Source organism: Ursus arctos, unplaced genomic scaffold (genome assembly GCF_023065955.2).
Source record: "Ursus arctos isolate Adak ecotype North America unplaced genomic scaffold, UrsArc2.0 scaffold_4, whole genome shotgun sequence".
In the NCBI taxonomy this organism is placed as follows: domain Eukaryota; kingdom Metazoa; phylum Chordata; class Mammalia; order Carnivora; family Ursidae; genus Ursus; species Ursus arctos.
This window is the reverse complement of record NW_026623056.1, coordinates 6,248,027-6,264,660: the sequence shown is the minus strand read 5'-3', so window position 1 is coordinate 6,264,660 and position 16,634 is coordinate 6,248,027. Positions and strand designations below refer to the sequence as shown.

General features: G+C 40.7%; 1 protein-coding gene across 2 annotated transcripts in view; it reads right to left on the bottom strand.

Moving 5' to 3' along the window:
* Positions 1-16,634, bottom strand: part of FNDC3B (fibronectin type III domain containing 3B) — a 341,829-nt gene that overhangs the window by 158,532 nt on the left and 166,663 nt on the right. For both annotated transcript variants that reach the window (XM_026498541.4, XM_026498552.4), the window contains exon 4: positions 501-577. In XM_026498541.4, coding sequence (XP_026354326.2) covers positions 501-577 — 77 coding nt within the window. The remainder of the gene's footprint in view (positions 1-500; positions 578-16,634) is intronic.

Sequence of the window (16,634 nt, the reverse complement as noted above, 5' to 3'; positions counted from 1 at the left end):
TGTTTTCTTAAGAAAAAAGTCAAATTTCAGAGAAATTTAAGTACAAACAGCCAAGTTCTCACATCATACTCAGCAATTCACCAAGCCCAGGTGGGGCCACGGTACAGAGAGATGGGACTCCGATAATAAAGGGCCATTCTCTATTTGCTTTAACAATATCTCCTTTGGTATTTTTACCAATTAAGTCTACAAATTCTTTTTTTTTTTTCCCCCAGCAATCTGTGGTACAGATGGAAGGAAATCTCTACGGCACAAACAAGTGTGAACACACCTTGGCTGAGGACTGCCTGATAGTCCTACTGTGTTTCTTTGCCTCTGACTCTCTGGCAAGTCAAGAAGCAAGACTTGGGAAGGGCCATGTGGTGCCACCAAAATGACGACAACTCTCACATTCCCCTAACTCAATTAATCTTGGAATGAATTTTTGAAGCCTTAGCATATATTCTCTTGGAACAATGATAGTGCCCATAGTGGGTGGAGAAGCCTGTCCTGTGGTTTACCTGTGAGATATAACCTGGAGGCACATGGATGGGAGGAATGGATCCATTGGGTGACATCATGGGAACTTCAGCAGGTCCTATGAGAGACAACAGTAAGATATTAACCGTTGAAGAACTACACATTATTCAAAATAATTATTGGTATTTTAAAAATTAATATATTATCAAAAATGAAGAGAATTACTTTGACTATTTTGTCTTCAATAAGTGGTACATCATGCCTAAAAACTGAAATCATGGATGAAAAAGAAATCTCCAGCTATATAAATCAAGGGTAAAACAAAACAAAACAACACAAAACTATGAGCATCTTTATAAATATTTAATGATTCCCAAAGCCTCAAATTCCATAAACCAAGGCTGCTCAGTTAAGAGTCATCTAACAAAGTAGGGTAATATGGTTGGGTTTTTTTTTTTTTTGCCTTTAATAGAATGTATGATTAATAAATGCTTAAATAAATGTTTAAATATGTCCATCTCCTCCGGTTTAAAAAGCTCCTATATACTTTGGGTTTATAATTTTCATTTTCATTTCAATTATAATTTTCAATCGGTTACTATAACATACCAATTATTTGAAATAGAAGAAACCTTTAAAATATTCCAAATGAATTTCGTTTGCCTCTTATGTTATAAGGCAGGGGGAAAACAGATCATATTTTCAAACGAGGCATAATTAGGAAGATTCATGTCAAAATCACCTGGATTATTTCAAAGTAAAGCTTTCAATTAACAAGGTGTTAGTTTCAAAATATTATAGTCAATAAATGTTAATCACATGTCTACGGCAAATGAAGAGTAGCTAAGCAGCACTTAGTTACTTCAGACACGGTTTGAGTATTTAATTACAAAGAAACTGATCATCATAGCGTTAAAATCAACTTCTAACACCCTTCCAACGATCCTATGATTAAATGGTTTCCCTAGAAGCGCCAGAACCTCACAGTCACGGGGTTTCAGTTTGGTACCTGGCTCCCCTAGTTAGCAACCCACTGCCCCAAAGTCAATCCAAAGCTGTGTTTCTAGTCTGAGATGCGACTTCCTGGCTCCAAGGGCCTTGTATTGTTTATTTGCTTTCTCCTAATGTGTGTTGTGCTGCCGGTAATTAAAATTGTTCGGCTGTAACAAAAACCAAGAAAAACACAACACTTTCCTTGGCAGAAGAAGACAGACCCTCCACCAGTGCTGGTTTACATCGTCAGCACAAGGCACCTTTCACCCCACGGTACAACCCAGTGTTCTAACACCTGCGGGAGACAACCAGTGCAGGGTGTGGAGAGACAAGGCTACTGGGTGCCTATCAGCAGGTCTGCAAGTGTAGAAAAACACAAACAAACAAAACAACTAGGGGCAGGGCAGGAAAGAGGCTAGGATTCACGTAAAGCCCGGTATGACTAGAGTTCAAGCCAACTCCATGCACAACACACCGAAACAGCCACACCGTCTGACGCTCTAACACATACAGAACCACAGCAGTGGCTCACGGGCTGACACACTGGTAATCGATCAAAACGAAAGACAACAACATGAGAGCGCATGACTGCATGACCCCATTCCATTCTGAAGTAGGATTTAAACGGATACATCCACCAGCCACTGAAGCACTTTCCCAATCAGCCCCCAAATCCATCTTTCTCGTCAGCTTCAGCAGTTTGGCCATCGCCATCAAGGTATTTAGGTATTTAGTAAATATTTTTACTTGATTTGACTCACCTATAAAGAAAAAAAGGTCAGAGGCAAGTCCATCAGCCTTCGCCTGAGCACCGTCTGTGAAACCTGGGAGTCAATGCACTCGGCTCCATGAACAGGCGTCAAAACCATGGCCTCGGCCTGGGTTTCGGTCCCTAGCTCACTATTCACGCTGGTTGTGTGACCTCAGACAACTCATGTAGACCTTCTGAGCCTCACTTCTCAACAGGTGCACATGAGAATAACAATTCTTACCTCGCCAAATCGGGTTTAAAGATTAAGTTCAATAATACGTGCAAAAGTGCTTAGAGCACTGCAGGGCACAATGACTGCCATCAAAATGTCAGCAATCTTCACAAGTTTTTTTGTTTTTTTCATAACTTTTTGCTTTTTCTTGTTTGTTACAATTACGTGGAGTACAATTTTTTTCAATAGATCACGTTCCCGTAATCCATAAAATCAACAAGTATACACTATGGACAATATTGACTTAAGAGGCAAACCTTGCTCATGGGATAAATGCAGTACAGACTGTGAACAGAAATGCTACCATCTCCATAAAGTATTGCTTTTTAATCGCCGAAATATATACCAGGCAAACAGTCTCTTAACCCCAGGCATGACCCCTAAAACTGTTAAAGTCATTTGTAGAAAATGCTTTAAAGCATGTAGGACAAGTAAGTGATTTACAGCCAGAAAATGTTTTCTTCCTGGCCTTGATTTCAAAGTAGCCAAATGACTTTAACATGCTTGTTCCCCCTTCCTCTTGTCACTGTCATCAAACCCTTTCAAAGGGCATTGCGAAAGAGATAGTGATGGCTCCCAAAACTCAACTGTGCCTTGGAGCCCTAAGTTCCTCTCCTTTCTGAAATCGACCACCGCACCCACAGGCATTTCGGAGTGGAAACGCTACCAAAATGAAATCCATTCACAATGGTGGTAGGAGAAGTTACTGTTTCTCTAAATACTTACCTCCCGATGAGTGAGTTTACTGCCTCTGCTCCACTGTTTGTGTTTGAGAAGCTCCTGATCTTATTACAACCCTCCCCTCATGAAAACAAACTTCTCCTCCTAAACTTCCAGGACTGCTAGGCTCCTTTTGATTTTTTAATCAATACCCTTTAACCAACACACAAGACTTAAATGATAAGCCTCTTAGCATACGGTGAAAATGCTCTCTTCTTATTCAAACTAACACTGGATATATAAGGCCGGGAAGCCACATAATTTTCTCAAACAAGCCAACCTCCTCTCTGACTTTACTGGGAAATCACTGACCTATTCCACTTTTGAAAACAAAACAAAACAAAGAAAAACTTTAAATCTCTGAGGTATCTGGAACCCCCTTTATTTAAACACTCGTGTTACATATAGGTGGGTCTACACAGATATATGTATCTATAGATTAAATAATCTGAAAACAAAAGTAAACAAACATATACTTCCAAGCTAGTCAGATTTCTTTTTTTGAGAAAGTAATTAAGCAGCAAGCTCAGCTAGAGACCACATGAACTCTTCCACAGACAGATGAAAAACGTCACATGCACGATTTTTAGAATGGAAGTAGAATGTTCGCTAAGAGCCAAGTAACTCCATGAAAAATGCCTTGAGAAGAAATTTGATCAATTTCAGGTTTTAGCCTATGACTTCAAATGTCAAGAATTCCTTTTTTTCGCTGAACAAGATGTGAGACACAAAAAGAACTATGATTGTTTATAGTCATTAAAAAATTTAACTGCAACATGCAAGTACATGGTCTAACATCTTAAAAGTCCACTACCATTTGTTAGTGAATTGATTTTTCATTTGCTTATAGCAAACCTTGAACGAGAAAGGTTGGAGAGCAATTTAGTCAATCAACAGTAATTCCTGCAAAGATGCTAGGACTTCACTCCCACATCAAAGAGACTGAAGGAAAGCCCAGCAGTGTTGTATTTTTAGGACCACACATGTCCATGGAGAGCTTCTGAGCCCCTGCCAAGGCTGTGAGTGAGGACATTCTGCCTCACTCTGTTCTTCTTCCTCCTACCAGTGACCCCCCAGAGCTCACACATGTACATAATCCATGCTCTGATGCTAAACTCAGAATATTCACCTATTCTGGGGACAAGGTTACCTAGATTGACTTGAGGTGAATGCACAAAGGTGGGACAGAAATCTGAAAGTGGTGGAAAATTGGAGTACAGGAGTATAAATTACCATTTAAACTAACTTTAGAAAAAGACCAGCTATAAATAAATAATGACACCAGGATTTTGGACAGTTTTAAATGGTATTTTAAAAAGCTGAGTATTCACCAATAGGTAAACAAGTAGTGAATAAACGGAATTTATTAGTACATTTGTCTACAAACGGGCACCTGTGTGTCCAAATGGCTATTTGCAACAACAGCCTTTAATAGCAATGGATCACATTCTTATCTCGATACTTAAATATTATCTTATTCAAAAAAGATGTAAAGGGGCTCAGATGACAACAGTGCAAGATAAAAGAAACTGAGAAAAATAAAACAAAGGCAAAATAATGATGTGACAAAAACTCAATAAACCCTGTAAAAAGTTACCATTGTGTTGTTCTAAATAGCCGGAAGAGACATTCTTGCCAGCAGTAGTGGGCCTAAGCATGCGTCCATAGCTAGCAGGTAAGCAGATAATTAGGAGAGAAAGTAATTATCAGAACAAATGGTCTACATAGAGGTGCACTTGTGCTGTTTGCCATGGATCTAAGACTGAATATGAAATGTGAGGTTTTCTGATCAATCTTGTGAAAAACAATAATCTCCAATTATTTATGGTGACTCGAGACATGCAGACAAGCTGAAAGATTGTGTAGGCACTTTGGGAAACTGACATTCTTTGTCTTATTTTTATTTTTTTAATTATTCAACACTGACTAATCTCACAAGAGAGCTAAAAAGAATACAAAGAAATAAAGCAGGTCCTCAAAACACACGTCCTGACCTCAAAGAAACAAAATCTAGTGCAATGGTTCTTAAACTTCAGTGTATACTAGAATCATCGGAGGGTTTCTTTAAATCCAGACTGCTAAACTCTACTTCCCACAGTTTTATAATCAGAAAGTCTGGGACAGGTCCCAACTATTAGCATTTCTAGCAAGTTTTCAGGTGATAGACTTGCTGTTGTCCAAACGGCCACACTTTGATTACCTCTGACTTGGGGGGTTACAAGAGGATAAGCACCCATCACTAACATCGTACTCAATGGGTAAAGAAATCTTTCCCCCTAACATCAGGAACGAGGCAAGAATGCTCACTTTCACCACCACTCTTCAACAGACCAATGGGGGGTGGGGGGAGAAGAAGAGGCGTCGAAATTGTAAAGGAAGAAGTAAAACTGTATCTACTCACAGATGACATAATCCTGTATGTGGAAAATCCTACAGATTCCATTAAGAAAATTACTAGAGCTAATGAATGAATTCAGTAAATCTGCAGGGTACAACAGCAACACACGAGTCCACAGAGTTTTTATACATCAGCAATGAACAATCTGAAAAGGAAATTTAAAAAGACCAATTCCATTTACTACAGCATCCAGAAGAACACCTAGAAATAAATCTAACCAAGGGGCGGGTGCGTGAAACCTACACACTTAAACCACACTACTGAAATAAATTAAAGCCTAAATAAACGGAACTACAGAACACCTAAATAAAGACAGGGGATGAAGACTGAATAGTGTTAGGATGGCAATACTACTCAAAGTTATGGACAGAGGCAAGGTAATCTTCATCAAAATCCCAATGACCTTTTGGGCAGAAATGGAAAAGCTGACCCTCAAAGTCATATGGAATTGCCAAATGCCCCAAACAGGAAAAAAGAATGAAGCTGGGCCTCTACCTGACATCCCAAACAAAAATTAAATGAAAATCGATCAGAGACTTGAATATAAGACCTAAAACCATAAAACTCTTAGAAGAAAATAGGGTACATTTCATGATACTGAATGTGACAATGGATTCCGAGATAATATCAAAAGCACAAGCAAAAAGAAAGAATGAATTAGAAAGCAAGAAAGAAAGAAAAGAAAGAAAAAGAAACCTGGAATTCATCAAAATAAAATCCTTTTGTGTAGAAGACAGTCTTAAGAAAATGAACACACAAACTACAGAATGAGGAAAAATATTTACAAATCATGTATCTGATAAGAGACCTGTATCCCAAATACATAAAGAATTCTTTACAACAACAACAACAAAAACCAACCCAGTTTAAAAATGGGCAAAAGGCTTGAATAGACATTTCACCAAAAAAGATGTACAGTCAACAAGCATGACATGTTGAACATCATTAGTCATTACGGAAACACAAATCAAAACCACAGTGGGATGCCACTTCACACCCACTCCGATGGCTATTCTCAGAAAAATGGAAAATAAGTGTCGGGGAGGATGTGGAGAAATTGGAACTCTTCTACACTGCCGGTAGGAATGTTACATGGGACAGCCCCCGTGGAAAGCAGTTTGGTGCTTCCTCAAAAAGTTAAACATCAAATTACCACATGGCCCACCAATACAACTCCTAGGTATATAACCAGAACAGAAAACAGGGACTGAAATACATAAACACACATGGTCACAGCAGCACTACTGACAATAACCAAAAGATGGAAATAGCCAAAACATCCCTTCATTCAAAGACGAAAGGATAAATAAAATGATATAATGCAATGAAATATTACTCAGCCATAAAAAGAAATCAAGTAGTGATACGTGCTACGTGGATGAACCTTGAAAACATGTTAAGTAAAAGCCAGACACAAAAGATCACCCATTATATGATTCCATTTATATGACATTTCCAGAATAAAGAAATCAACAGAGACAGAATTCAGATTTGTGGTTTTCAAGGGCTGAGGGGTGGGAAGGATCTGGAGAGAAATGCTTATGGGGTGCAGGGTTTCCTTTTGGGATGATGAAAATGTTTAAGAATAGAAGCGGTGATTGCACAACACTGTGAATTTACTAAATGCCAATGAATTAAAATAGTTAACTTGATGTTATGTGCATTTTTACTTCATTTTTTTTTAAGACGATGAGCATATAACCAAAAGAATGCAGGGGCGCATGGGTGGCTCAGTCGGTTAAGAGTCCGCCTTCAGCTCAGGTCATGATCCTGGGGTCCCAGGATGGAGTCCCGGGGTTGCGATCCCAGCTCGGCTCAGCAGGACTCTACTTATCCCTCTGCCCCTCCCCCTACTCATGCCCTCTCTCTCTCTCCCTCACCTGCTCTCTCTCAAATAAATAAAATCTTTAAAAAAAAATGTAAGACAGGAAAACTGGAGTTCTAATAAACTACCAAAAAGCAACAGAGTAGAAATCTCCTGGAGCACGTCTTCATTCCTGATGCATTTGTATTCGGGAGGATGCTATTTCGAGATGCTGTGCTCTGCAAAGACCAGAAGATACATTCTCTATCCTCAAAGGACTGATAGTCTAATTACAGGGATACAGACATATAAACAAATAAACACAAGGAGGCATTTCAGGCACTGTCTAAATTTAGCAAAATTTTAAAAGATTGTCATCCCACGGACACGTTTGTAATTACAGAAATAAGCGTTTATAAGGCCCTTTGGATTTAGTAGAGTAGTTTAGTTGTTTCTAATTTTACTTTCCTTCGGGAGTAAGATTTGTTATTCCTGAAAATGTTGCTGCGAAGTCATTTTCCCTCAAGGTGTAATTTTCATACAGAAGCCAGGTGGAGAGGGCACATTTCTGTGGCTCAGATAAGCTGGTCTCTCTGACCTGTAACTACTCCGTCCCAAAGGCATCCTGCCAGAGAGGAAATACGCTGGGAAGAGCAGAACCCGAGCACTGCAAAGAACAAAAGCCAGGAAGCTGAAGAGGCCTGGCTTTGAATGAACCTCACCACCTTCCAGCACCACCCTGGACAAGTTTCTTAAAATCTCTCTGATTAGCACTTATCTGACCTAAAAAAAGGGACGACCAGAGGGTATTTTCCAGAGCTGTTCTTGAGGACAGCAAGATGTAATGTATATAAAAGTACCTAGCAGGGTGCCTGGACAAGTAATAGTATTTAAAAAACGTTAATGTGGGGCACCTGGGTGGCTCAGTCGTTAAGCGTCTGCCTTCGGCTCAGGGCGTGATCCCGGCGTTCTGGGATCGAGCCCCGCATCAGGCTCCTCCGCTGGGAGCCTGCTTCTTCCTCTCCCACTCCCCCTGCTTGTGTTCCCTCTCTCTCTCTGTCAAATAAATAAATAAAAAATCTTTAAAAACAAAAACAAAAACGTTAACATTGTGCCACAAGAAGAAAAATACTCTATGAACAAAAAGATTAACATTGTGCAACCATTTACCAGAGAGAAAAGAATTACAGTCTCTCAAGTGAGCAAGGTAACTGCTTTGTTCTTGACATTTTTTCTTCTAAAACAATGTTCCCATCTTGTAGCTTGGAAACAGTATCCTCCATTTAAAAATGTAATGCATTCAAGATATACTAATTATGATGAAAAAAATAAGAACCAAATCTGAAAACGGGAAGGAAGGGTGCTTTCCCGTGGTTATCTACTTCCCCATCCTCATCCTAGCTCTCTACCTTTCTCCCCAGTTACCCATTACCTTTCCCTAATTTCCAGGAAACCTTACAAAGTTGGGTGTGCCTAACTTCCAAATGTCCTGAGACGGCTCTAAATCAAAGCATCAGCCCGTGTTTTCTGGAAGTCATCCTCTACAGCTCTCTGACACTGGCTTTACTACGAGAATTTATTTTTTATTTTTTTTTTATTTTTAAAGATTTTATTTATTCATTCGACAGAGAGAGACAGCCAGTGAGAGAGGGAACACAAGCAGGGGGAGTGGGAGAGGAAGAAGCAGGCTCCCAGCAGAAAAGCCTGATGTGGGGCTCGATCCCAGATCGCCGGGATCACGCCCTGAGCCGAAGGCAGACGCTTAACGACTGTGCCACCCAGGCGCCCCTACTACAAGAATTTCTCGTCTGGCTCAGCCACTGTCCTTAAAAGTAGCGAGTGACCAAAACAACAAATTGCCTAATGACTACACATTCCTGCCGAAACCTGCTTCAAGCAACCACTACACCAAGAACCAAAACCGACTCCCTGACAGAATTCATCAATAATGGGTGGCCGCCTCTTATCACGTAACCCTTTCAACACACAGGAGGTGCTATGTTAGTTATCAAGCCTGTTTTGCCCATTTGAAATGCAAGTCTTTCCTTTCCAAATATTTCTCTTGGGACCTGTCTTGCTATTTAGCTGTTTTAAGGGCATCAGGAGTTGGGAGGGTTTAATTCTCACCTGACACTAAACTTCCTGAATCCCAATTTATTCACTTTCAATAAAATTGAGATAGCTACCCAATCTACCTTATCAAGTTGTTGGAAGGCCTAAACGTTAATAAGACCCATCTATAATTACTGGGTGACCAGGGTGCTCCACTGACACTAGTTAATATTTTACTGACTTCGATTCAATAAGCCTTTATCATCCGTGATGTTATAAGGAATAAAAGCCACAGAGAGGATTTTACGACAGCTAGGTTAGCAATAAACTACTATAAATAAGCAGCAACTGCTGTATTAGAGGCCAGGAGCTCTAGAGCTGGACAATAAATACTATCCATGGGGTACGTAAGGGGAGCACACTGAAAACTCCCGGGGACTGGCAATGAAGAGGGAAGAAAGTTGGTGAATCCATTCACAACAGGCATGGTGATCTGACAGCTTTAAAAAGAACTTGATTTACATTCAAGGCTTCAGGAATACAAACTAAGAGTGTCAAAGAGATCAGGTACTATGAGAGGCCAGTAACACAGCCCTTAATTCCTGATTTTAGAACCCTTGATTGCTGCTTTGTTCAGCTCAACAAACCTTTGCTGAACCCCATCTAGTTGCCAGACCCTGTGCAGGACGCCAAGGACACAATGACATTGAAGAGAACAAGCATTTCTGTTCTTAATTATGGGGAGAATGGCATGCAGCATGAGTAATGCACAGGTGCACAGAGTGCGTGGGGGAGGGGCAACCCAGCTTTGGGTCCTGCTTCTGCGACACTGCGTATCTCAGCATGGAGTCAGGCATATAGCCCAGGCATCTCAAGCAGCAGGACTATTTGGTGAAACCGTAGTCTAGCAATAGAAATGATTCAAGAATTAGGTGGAAGGTCTACGAGGAACAGTTCAAGAAGTTGCGCTTTGGAAACAAAACAAAACAAAAAACAAAGCGCGTTCACACTGATGCTGAAGATGGACCTCCCAAAGTGTTGGGGCCCAGCTTTCAAGTTGATCCTTACTGCCTTATCCAAATTCAGAATACAATTTACCAGTCTACAAGTGAACCACATTCACTATCACCCTGTTAGTTAAACTATCTAAATGAGTACTAACATCCAGTCTGCCTTTGATTTTTAATGTCAGGTTTTAATGGCAGATAATCCATGGATTTGCTTACTTATATTTAAACCAGAACCTTATAAACTTCAAAGCTCTCAGAAATGATACAAATACAACACAATAATACTAAGAAAGGGCTTCTGATATTTTTTTCTTAAAGTCTCTGCAAATATTAGCGGCAAAGTTAAAGGGATCAAAAAGGGCATTAAGCACTTTATTTCAAAGCCTTCTTCCGCAGCATATTTCCTATTATGCCCATCAAGGGCATCAGAGAGGCCCTCGCCCCTTCCCCACACAGAGTAAAGAAGACCATTTCACCCAACAGCTGGTATTCTGGCTAAGAACAAACCCAAGAGGGAGTCGACAGAGCTGAGCGTAATTCCACTGGAGCCCCTCAGACAGTCTTGTTGAGGGTAACAATTTATTAGAGCACAGTACTTTACATTTCCTTCTAAAGGTCCTAAAACAAAACACAAACTGCTGTTTTTAAAGAAAAGCATTAAAGGCTATTAATTTTGTAGGGGAAAGAATCAGAAAGACTGTTCATTAAAAGCTGATGGCTAGAAGAGCAACGAAGGGCCAGCAGGAACAGGGCGGAACGTACTCACGGTGGCCCTGAGTATTTTAAAGGGGCTGCCTACATTCTCTCGCCAGCCTTCTCTGCAGAAGCGTTGTAAAGGGGAAGCAGGATGAATAAAACGTCCGCTCTTCTTCCCTAGACCCGCACTCCCACCCCATCTGGCTGGCCACAGGCCCTCTTCTCCCAGGAGCGGTAAAGAACAGCGAGCAAAACACAGGACAGCAAATGGTTATTTTCGTAACAACTTTGTGAAGACCTGAGGGGGCACATGTGTACTTCATATCTACCTGTGCTCCGCTTCGCAATGCCAAGGTCATGCTCTGGAGGGGCAAGTGTGCCAACAGTACCGAAATTATTAACCAGACAATATGTGATCGCATTCCTCGTAGCTGTGTGACATCAGTCACATTACGAAGGAAAGAACGTTACAAACATCACCCACGTGAAAGCTGAATTACAAATAATAACGATGCACACCGCTTTACCGACATACCATTACTCAATATATTTAGGGGAGTGCAATCATCCATTGCTCTAATGAGGTTTACGAAACAAACCAAAGAGGATCCCTTTTAACTACACTCTGGCTCCTGAGCTGCCCCTGCAAGAGTGCTTGCCATAAAGGGAAGGCCTCTGACAACATTCTAAAGGCATTTTACTGACAACATCCTACCACGGTTTACTAGCTTAGTTCTTTGAACTCATGCACCTCGAATCTAAAGGCAAGAGAGAAATGTCTGAGATCCACGGAACGGAACTCTTTTTTTTTTTTAAAGCAATGGTTATTATGGAAACGGAAAAAAGGGAACTTCCTGTTTCATAAGACACCAATGACAGTTTACCTACCTGATGCCATTTTCTCTCCAATCTAGGAGGCCACTCACTCACTCACTCACTCACTCACGACCCCTCAATGCCAGACTGGAAAGGGTCTCTCACAACCAAGACCGGCAATCTTCCGAAATTAGCTTAATTTTACAAAAGTGTTTTGATTGCTAATAAAAATTCTCTACATGGTCCAGGGGCTGGGATCTAATAATGGGTTTTGAAATGACGAGTTGAATGGATAGTTCTGGTCTCTGCCTTACCAAACCACACAGAGGAAGGCAGGGAAGTAAATGAGAGTTCCTATAGACCAGCCATGTTTACACAGCCTGGTGCTTTTACTCTTTGTTTGTATGGGAAAAACAAAGGGCAGGCTGAGGGCTAACAGTAAACAACCACAAACAGGTTAGACGCTCTCATTTGAAGTCTGATCAAAGGAGTCAGCAAACACCTCCGAGTAACTGTGGGAAGGCTGGGTCGCCCTGGCCAGCTATTTTCTCAGCTATAAAAATGTACTGACGTAGTTACTGTTCGAGGGGCAGCAGCCTGCTTTATGGCATAAATACTTTTTAGTCCTGGCACATTAGTTTCACAGAAACAATTTTACTGAACAGGCTACAATTTCACTTTTAAATATCAACCCTCCCTTCACTAAGGGGACCTGAGACCAATGAAGATAAAGGGTCTATGCTTAGGGAAGAGGTTATCAGGAAGGTCTCCTCGATGATTCACTGATGTTTTTTTTTCTAAGCTGAAAAAGCAGCAGGATTCTCAAGACAATGGATATATTTTATTTAAATTTTACTTTTTTAAAAAAGATTTATTTATTTATTTTAGAGAGGGGGCGGAGAGGGAGAGACAATCTCAAGCAGACCCACGCAGGGCCCAATCTCACGACCCTGAGATCACGACCTGAGCCAAAATCAAGACGTTCAACTGACTCAGCCACCCAGGCACCCCTGAGGATGGATGTATTTCAAAGTTATGTCATCCTGACAACCACCGGCCCTCAGTTTGCTAATCAGGAATGGCCAAGACTATGCCTACACCATATAAGAACAGGTAAGAAAGGGAGAAGGCAAAATTATCAACATGCTCAATGAAAACAAACAAAAATACATCCAAATGGGAATCTCACATACAGCACGATTAGTGGTTAAACAAAGCATCACCGCCAGCAGAATGCATGATACACAAACCACGAGCAACTCATGAACTCCTTCAAGGTAGAATGTTAGGACTGTACTCCTCCCTTTCCAGGAACTGCTACTCAGACTGAATTGTGAGCATGAATTTTTGTCTTTTTCTCCATCACTGCCTTTGAGAAACCACTGTCTTGTGACTTCTCTTCCTCCTGATTTCACCTGTAAAACCACCCCATGTATATATGCGCGCATGTCCTGAGCTTCAAGACACACCTTCAGCCTCATACTTATCCAGGAGTACCACACTCACTTTTAGATAACAAAAACAATGTCAAAATATTTGATTAACAATTTCCTGGCCACAGATAGCAGGTTAGGTCTGTTGGGCAATGTGTGGCTAGAACGAAATGAAGAGCTGATAATCTGATAATGGGAAGGGTTTGGGGTAGAAAGTTGACCCTCTCTTTGAAAAGAGGGGAGGATCTAGACGGATAACCTAACATGGAAGAAGGGGTAGGGGAAGCAGGAGGAGAAAATAATCTTGTGGACTAGGCGGGGCTGGGGGACGGCTACAAACCAGGCAGAAAACCACACTCAGAAAATATATGGCCCCAATTAATCTCAACTGAATTGTTTTCCAATTCAATGTGACGTATTAAAAGGTCTATGGTGACAACACATTGATGATATTCAAAATGGCAACATATAAAGCGCATCACTGTAGGTTGGTCACTGGTTCATTTCAGCTTTTGAATGGCATTTGTAAAAGTTCTTCTCTTCAACATGTCCCCCATCCCCAAACCAGGTAGTGCTCAGTGGAGATATGGGTTCCAATCTGCAGGGCCTTGGGCAAGTCACTTAACTGTCTATGTTAACTGCCTCAACTGCAAAGTAAAAGAAAGGGAACCTAATAAATTCTATGCTTTCTTGAAGAATAATATGCTGCATGGCCTTGTTGTCCATTAATGTCTATGCTTGCAGATTCTAGAAAACAGCTGTTAATGACAATCCCTAAAATCCAGCTGTGAACCTCAAATGTGAGCTACATTAGAATCCCTGAGACTTTTGAAAATGTAGATTTCCAGGCCTTTGGAATCTGCTTTTTTTCACGGGCTACGCATCTCTCCCTTCCTCCCCACCTCCCACCAACCACACACTCCACTGATTCTGATATGGGTGCTCTACGGATCAGAGGAATAATGACCTAGAAAGAGCACCATAAAAATAAATAAAAGGAAGAAAAAAAATCAAGCATATTCAAGATCTTTGAGCACATCTCATCTGTACTTACTTAAAGCAAAATTAGCTGAGTCTTAATTTCAACATAATGTTTAAAAGCGAAGAGAGAAAATAAGGCAGCAGAGTTCCATAAATTTGATCCCACTGATGGTATTTAACTGAATATATTTCAACTAACAAAGATGACTATAATTTGGTGAAAACTAGTCCTCCTGTTTTAATCACAATAAAGCAACTAACAGTATACTTCAAGGCAACAACAAAATGACCACAGGATTCTCTATAATATAGAACAATAAGCACTCTGAAGCAGCAGTCTTTGTAAGCAGTGCAGTCATATTTACATGATTACTGGCCACCAGTGATGACTGACCATGAAACTCTATGCACCTAAGAACAGGTAAAAAGGTAGAGCAGATAGATAAAATCTTTATAAATGTTTTTAGCGGACAGCCAAATCACAGAAATCAGAATTCCCCTGGGGGTGGGAAGGATCTTAAAGGTTATCCAGTCCAGTTCCCCACCTAAGAATTGAACTGCTGAACAAACGCTCCAGCAAGTGACCAGAATACTTCAAGTAATGTAAAGTTCACCTCCTCAAAATGCAGCAAATCCATTTTTTAGCCATCTTAACTGATAAATGGTTTCTCCTTTGTTAAAAAAAAAACCACAGGCCCAAAATGGCGTCTCCTAGGTTAAGGCCCCAAATCAGTACGCCAAGACTTAATACCTAATCTAACTGCAGTTTCAACCCCTCAGGAATTTAACCTTTACCCAGTCAGTCAGGAATTTTCTGGTTAGCACCAATAAGGTAATCTGTCACATGGGCCCTCTGTATCCCCCCAAAGGAAAATGATGTAATCCACCCACTAAAACCCTTTTGTCCCCAAAGGAAGGTGACCTCACCTGAAATAATCCTTTTTTCTGTTTATGACTCCCTTGTCTTAGCTTTAAAAACCTTTCCCTTTCTGTAGCTCTTTGGAGCTCCCTTACACTTGCTAGAGGGGATGCTGCTTGTTTCATTAATCAATTAATAAAGCCAATTAAATCTTTAAAATGTACTAGATTGAATTTTTGTTATTTTTAATAACCTTTCAACAAGCAGAAATCTGAATTCTGTTCCTAAGAGACAAACAGACTAAATGTAACCTCAATCCCGTAAAACAATCCTTCAGATTTTTGGGAGAGTGAAATCTCATCAGGCCTCCTCTTCTATAGACAAATCCACTTGGGTTTTCTTTCTATCGAATAGCTTCCCACGGCATTCCTATGGGTCACTCTAACAACCTACCTTTCTATGGCCCTTTTTAAAATTAGGTTCTAAAAGCACTGGTCTATCCCTCTGTGAGAACAAGGTGTGGATTCCCAGTCGTTGCACTCTGCTGGTGGTGACGCTCTTGTTTAACCACTCATCGCGCTGTATGGGAGACTCCCATTTGGATGAACACGTTGGTAATTTTGCCTTCTCCCCTTCTTACCCACCCTAATAAGGTGTAAGCACAGTTTTGGGCACTCCCGATTAGTAAACTGAGGGCTGGTGGTTGTCCGGAGGAGATAACTTTAAAACGTGTATCTAAAATACATACCCATTCTCTTGAGAAGCCTGCTGCTTTTTCGGCTTAGAAAAAAACAGCAGTGAAAGCAAGGGGACCTTTCTGGTAACCTGTTCATAACTTGGGTGTTCATAAAGCAAATCTTTTCATTTCTTGCACATGGCTAGAAAGTTTTTTAAAAGTTACCACAACAAATGTAGAACTTAAGAAAAAGAAATAATAAATAGAACAGCTTACAACGTAGCAAGGAGGTCTGTAAATACTTTCCAGTTAAATTTCACAAATTTTTTTGAAAGTGCCAATATAATTCATGAAATATTCTGGAAAGGTTTTACTTACAGATGCTTGCCTCTATTTGATTTTGTTACTTTAAAAAACAAAATGTTCCTTTTGTGAGAACTCACTTCTTCATTTTACCCCAGTCTGTGGGTTTGTTCATGAAGACTGTGGCATAATCATATAATCATATTGCTATGGGCTTATAGCAACTTACAAAACTGTTTAAACTGATGACGTTCACAGAGGGATTATCCATTCAAAAAAATAAAATAGAGGGGCACCTGGGTGGCTCAGTCGGTTGGGCATCTGCCTTCAGCTCGGTCGTGATCCCAGGGTCTTGGAACCAAGCCCTGAGTTGGGCTCCCTGCTCAGTGGGGAGTCTGCTTCTCCCTCTCCCTCTCCCTCTCCCTCTCCCTCTCCTGTGTTCGCTCATTCT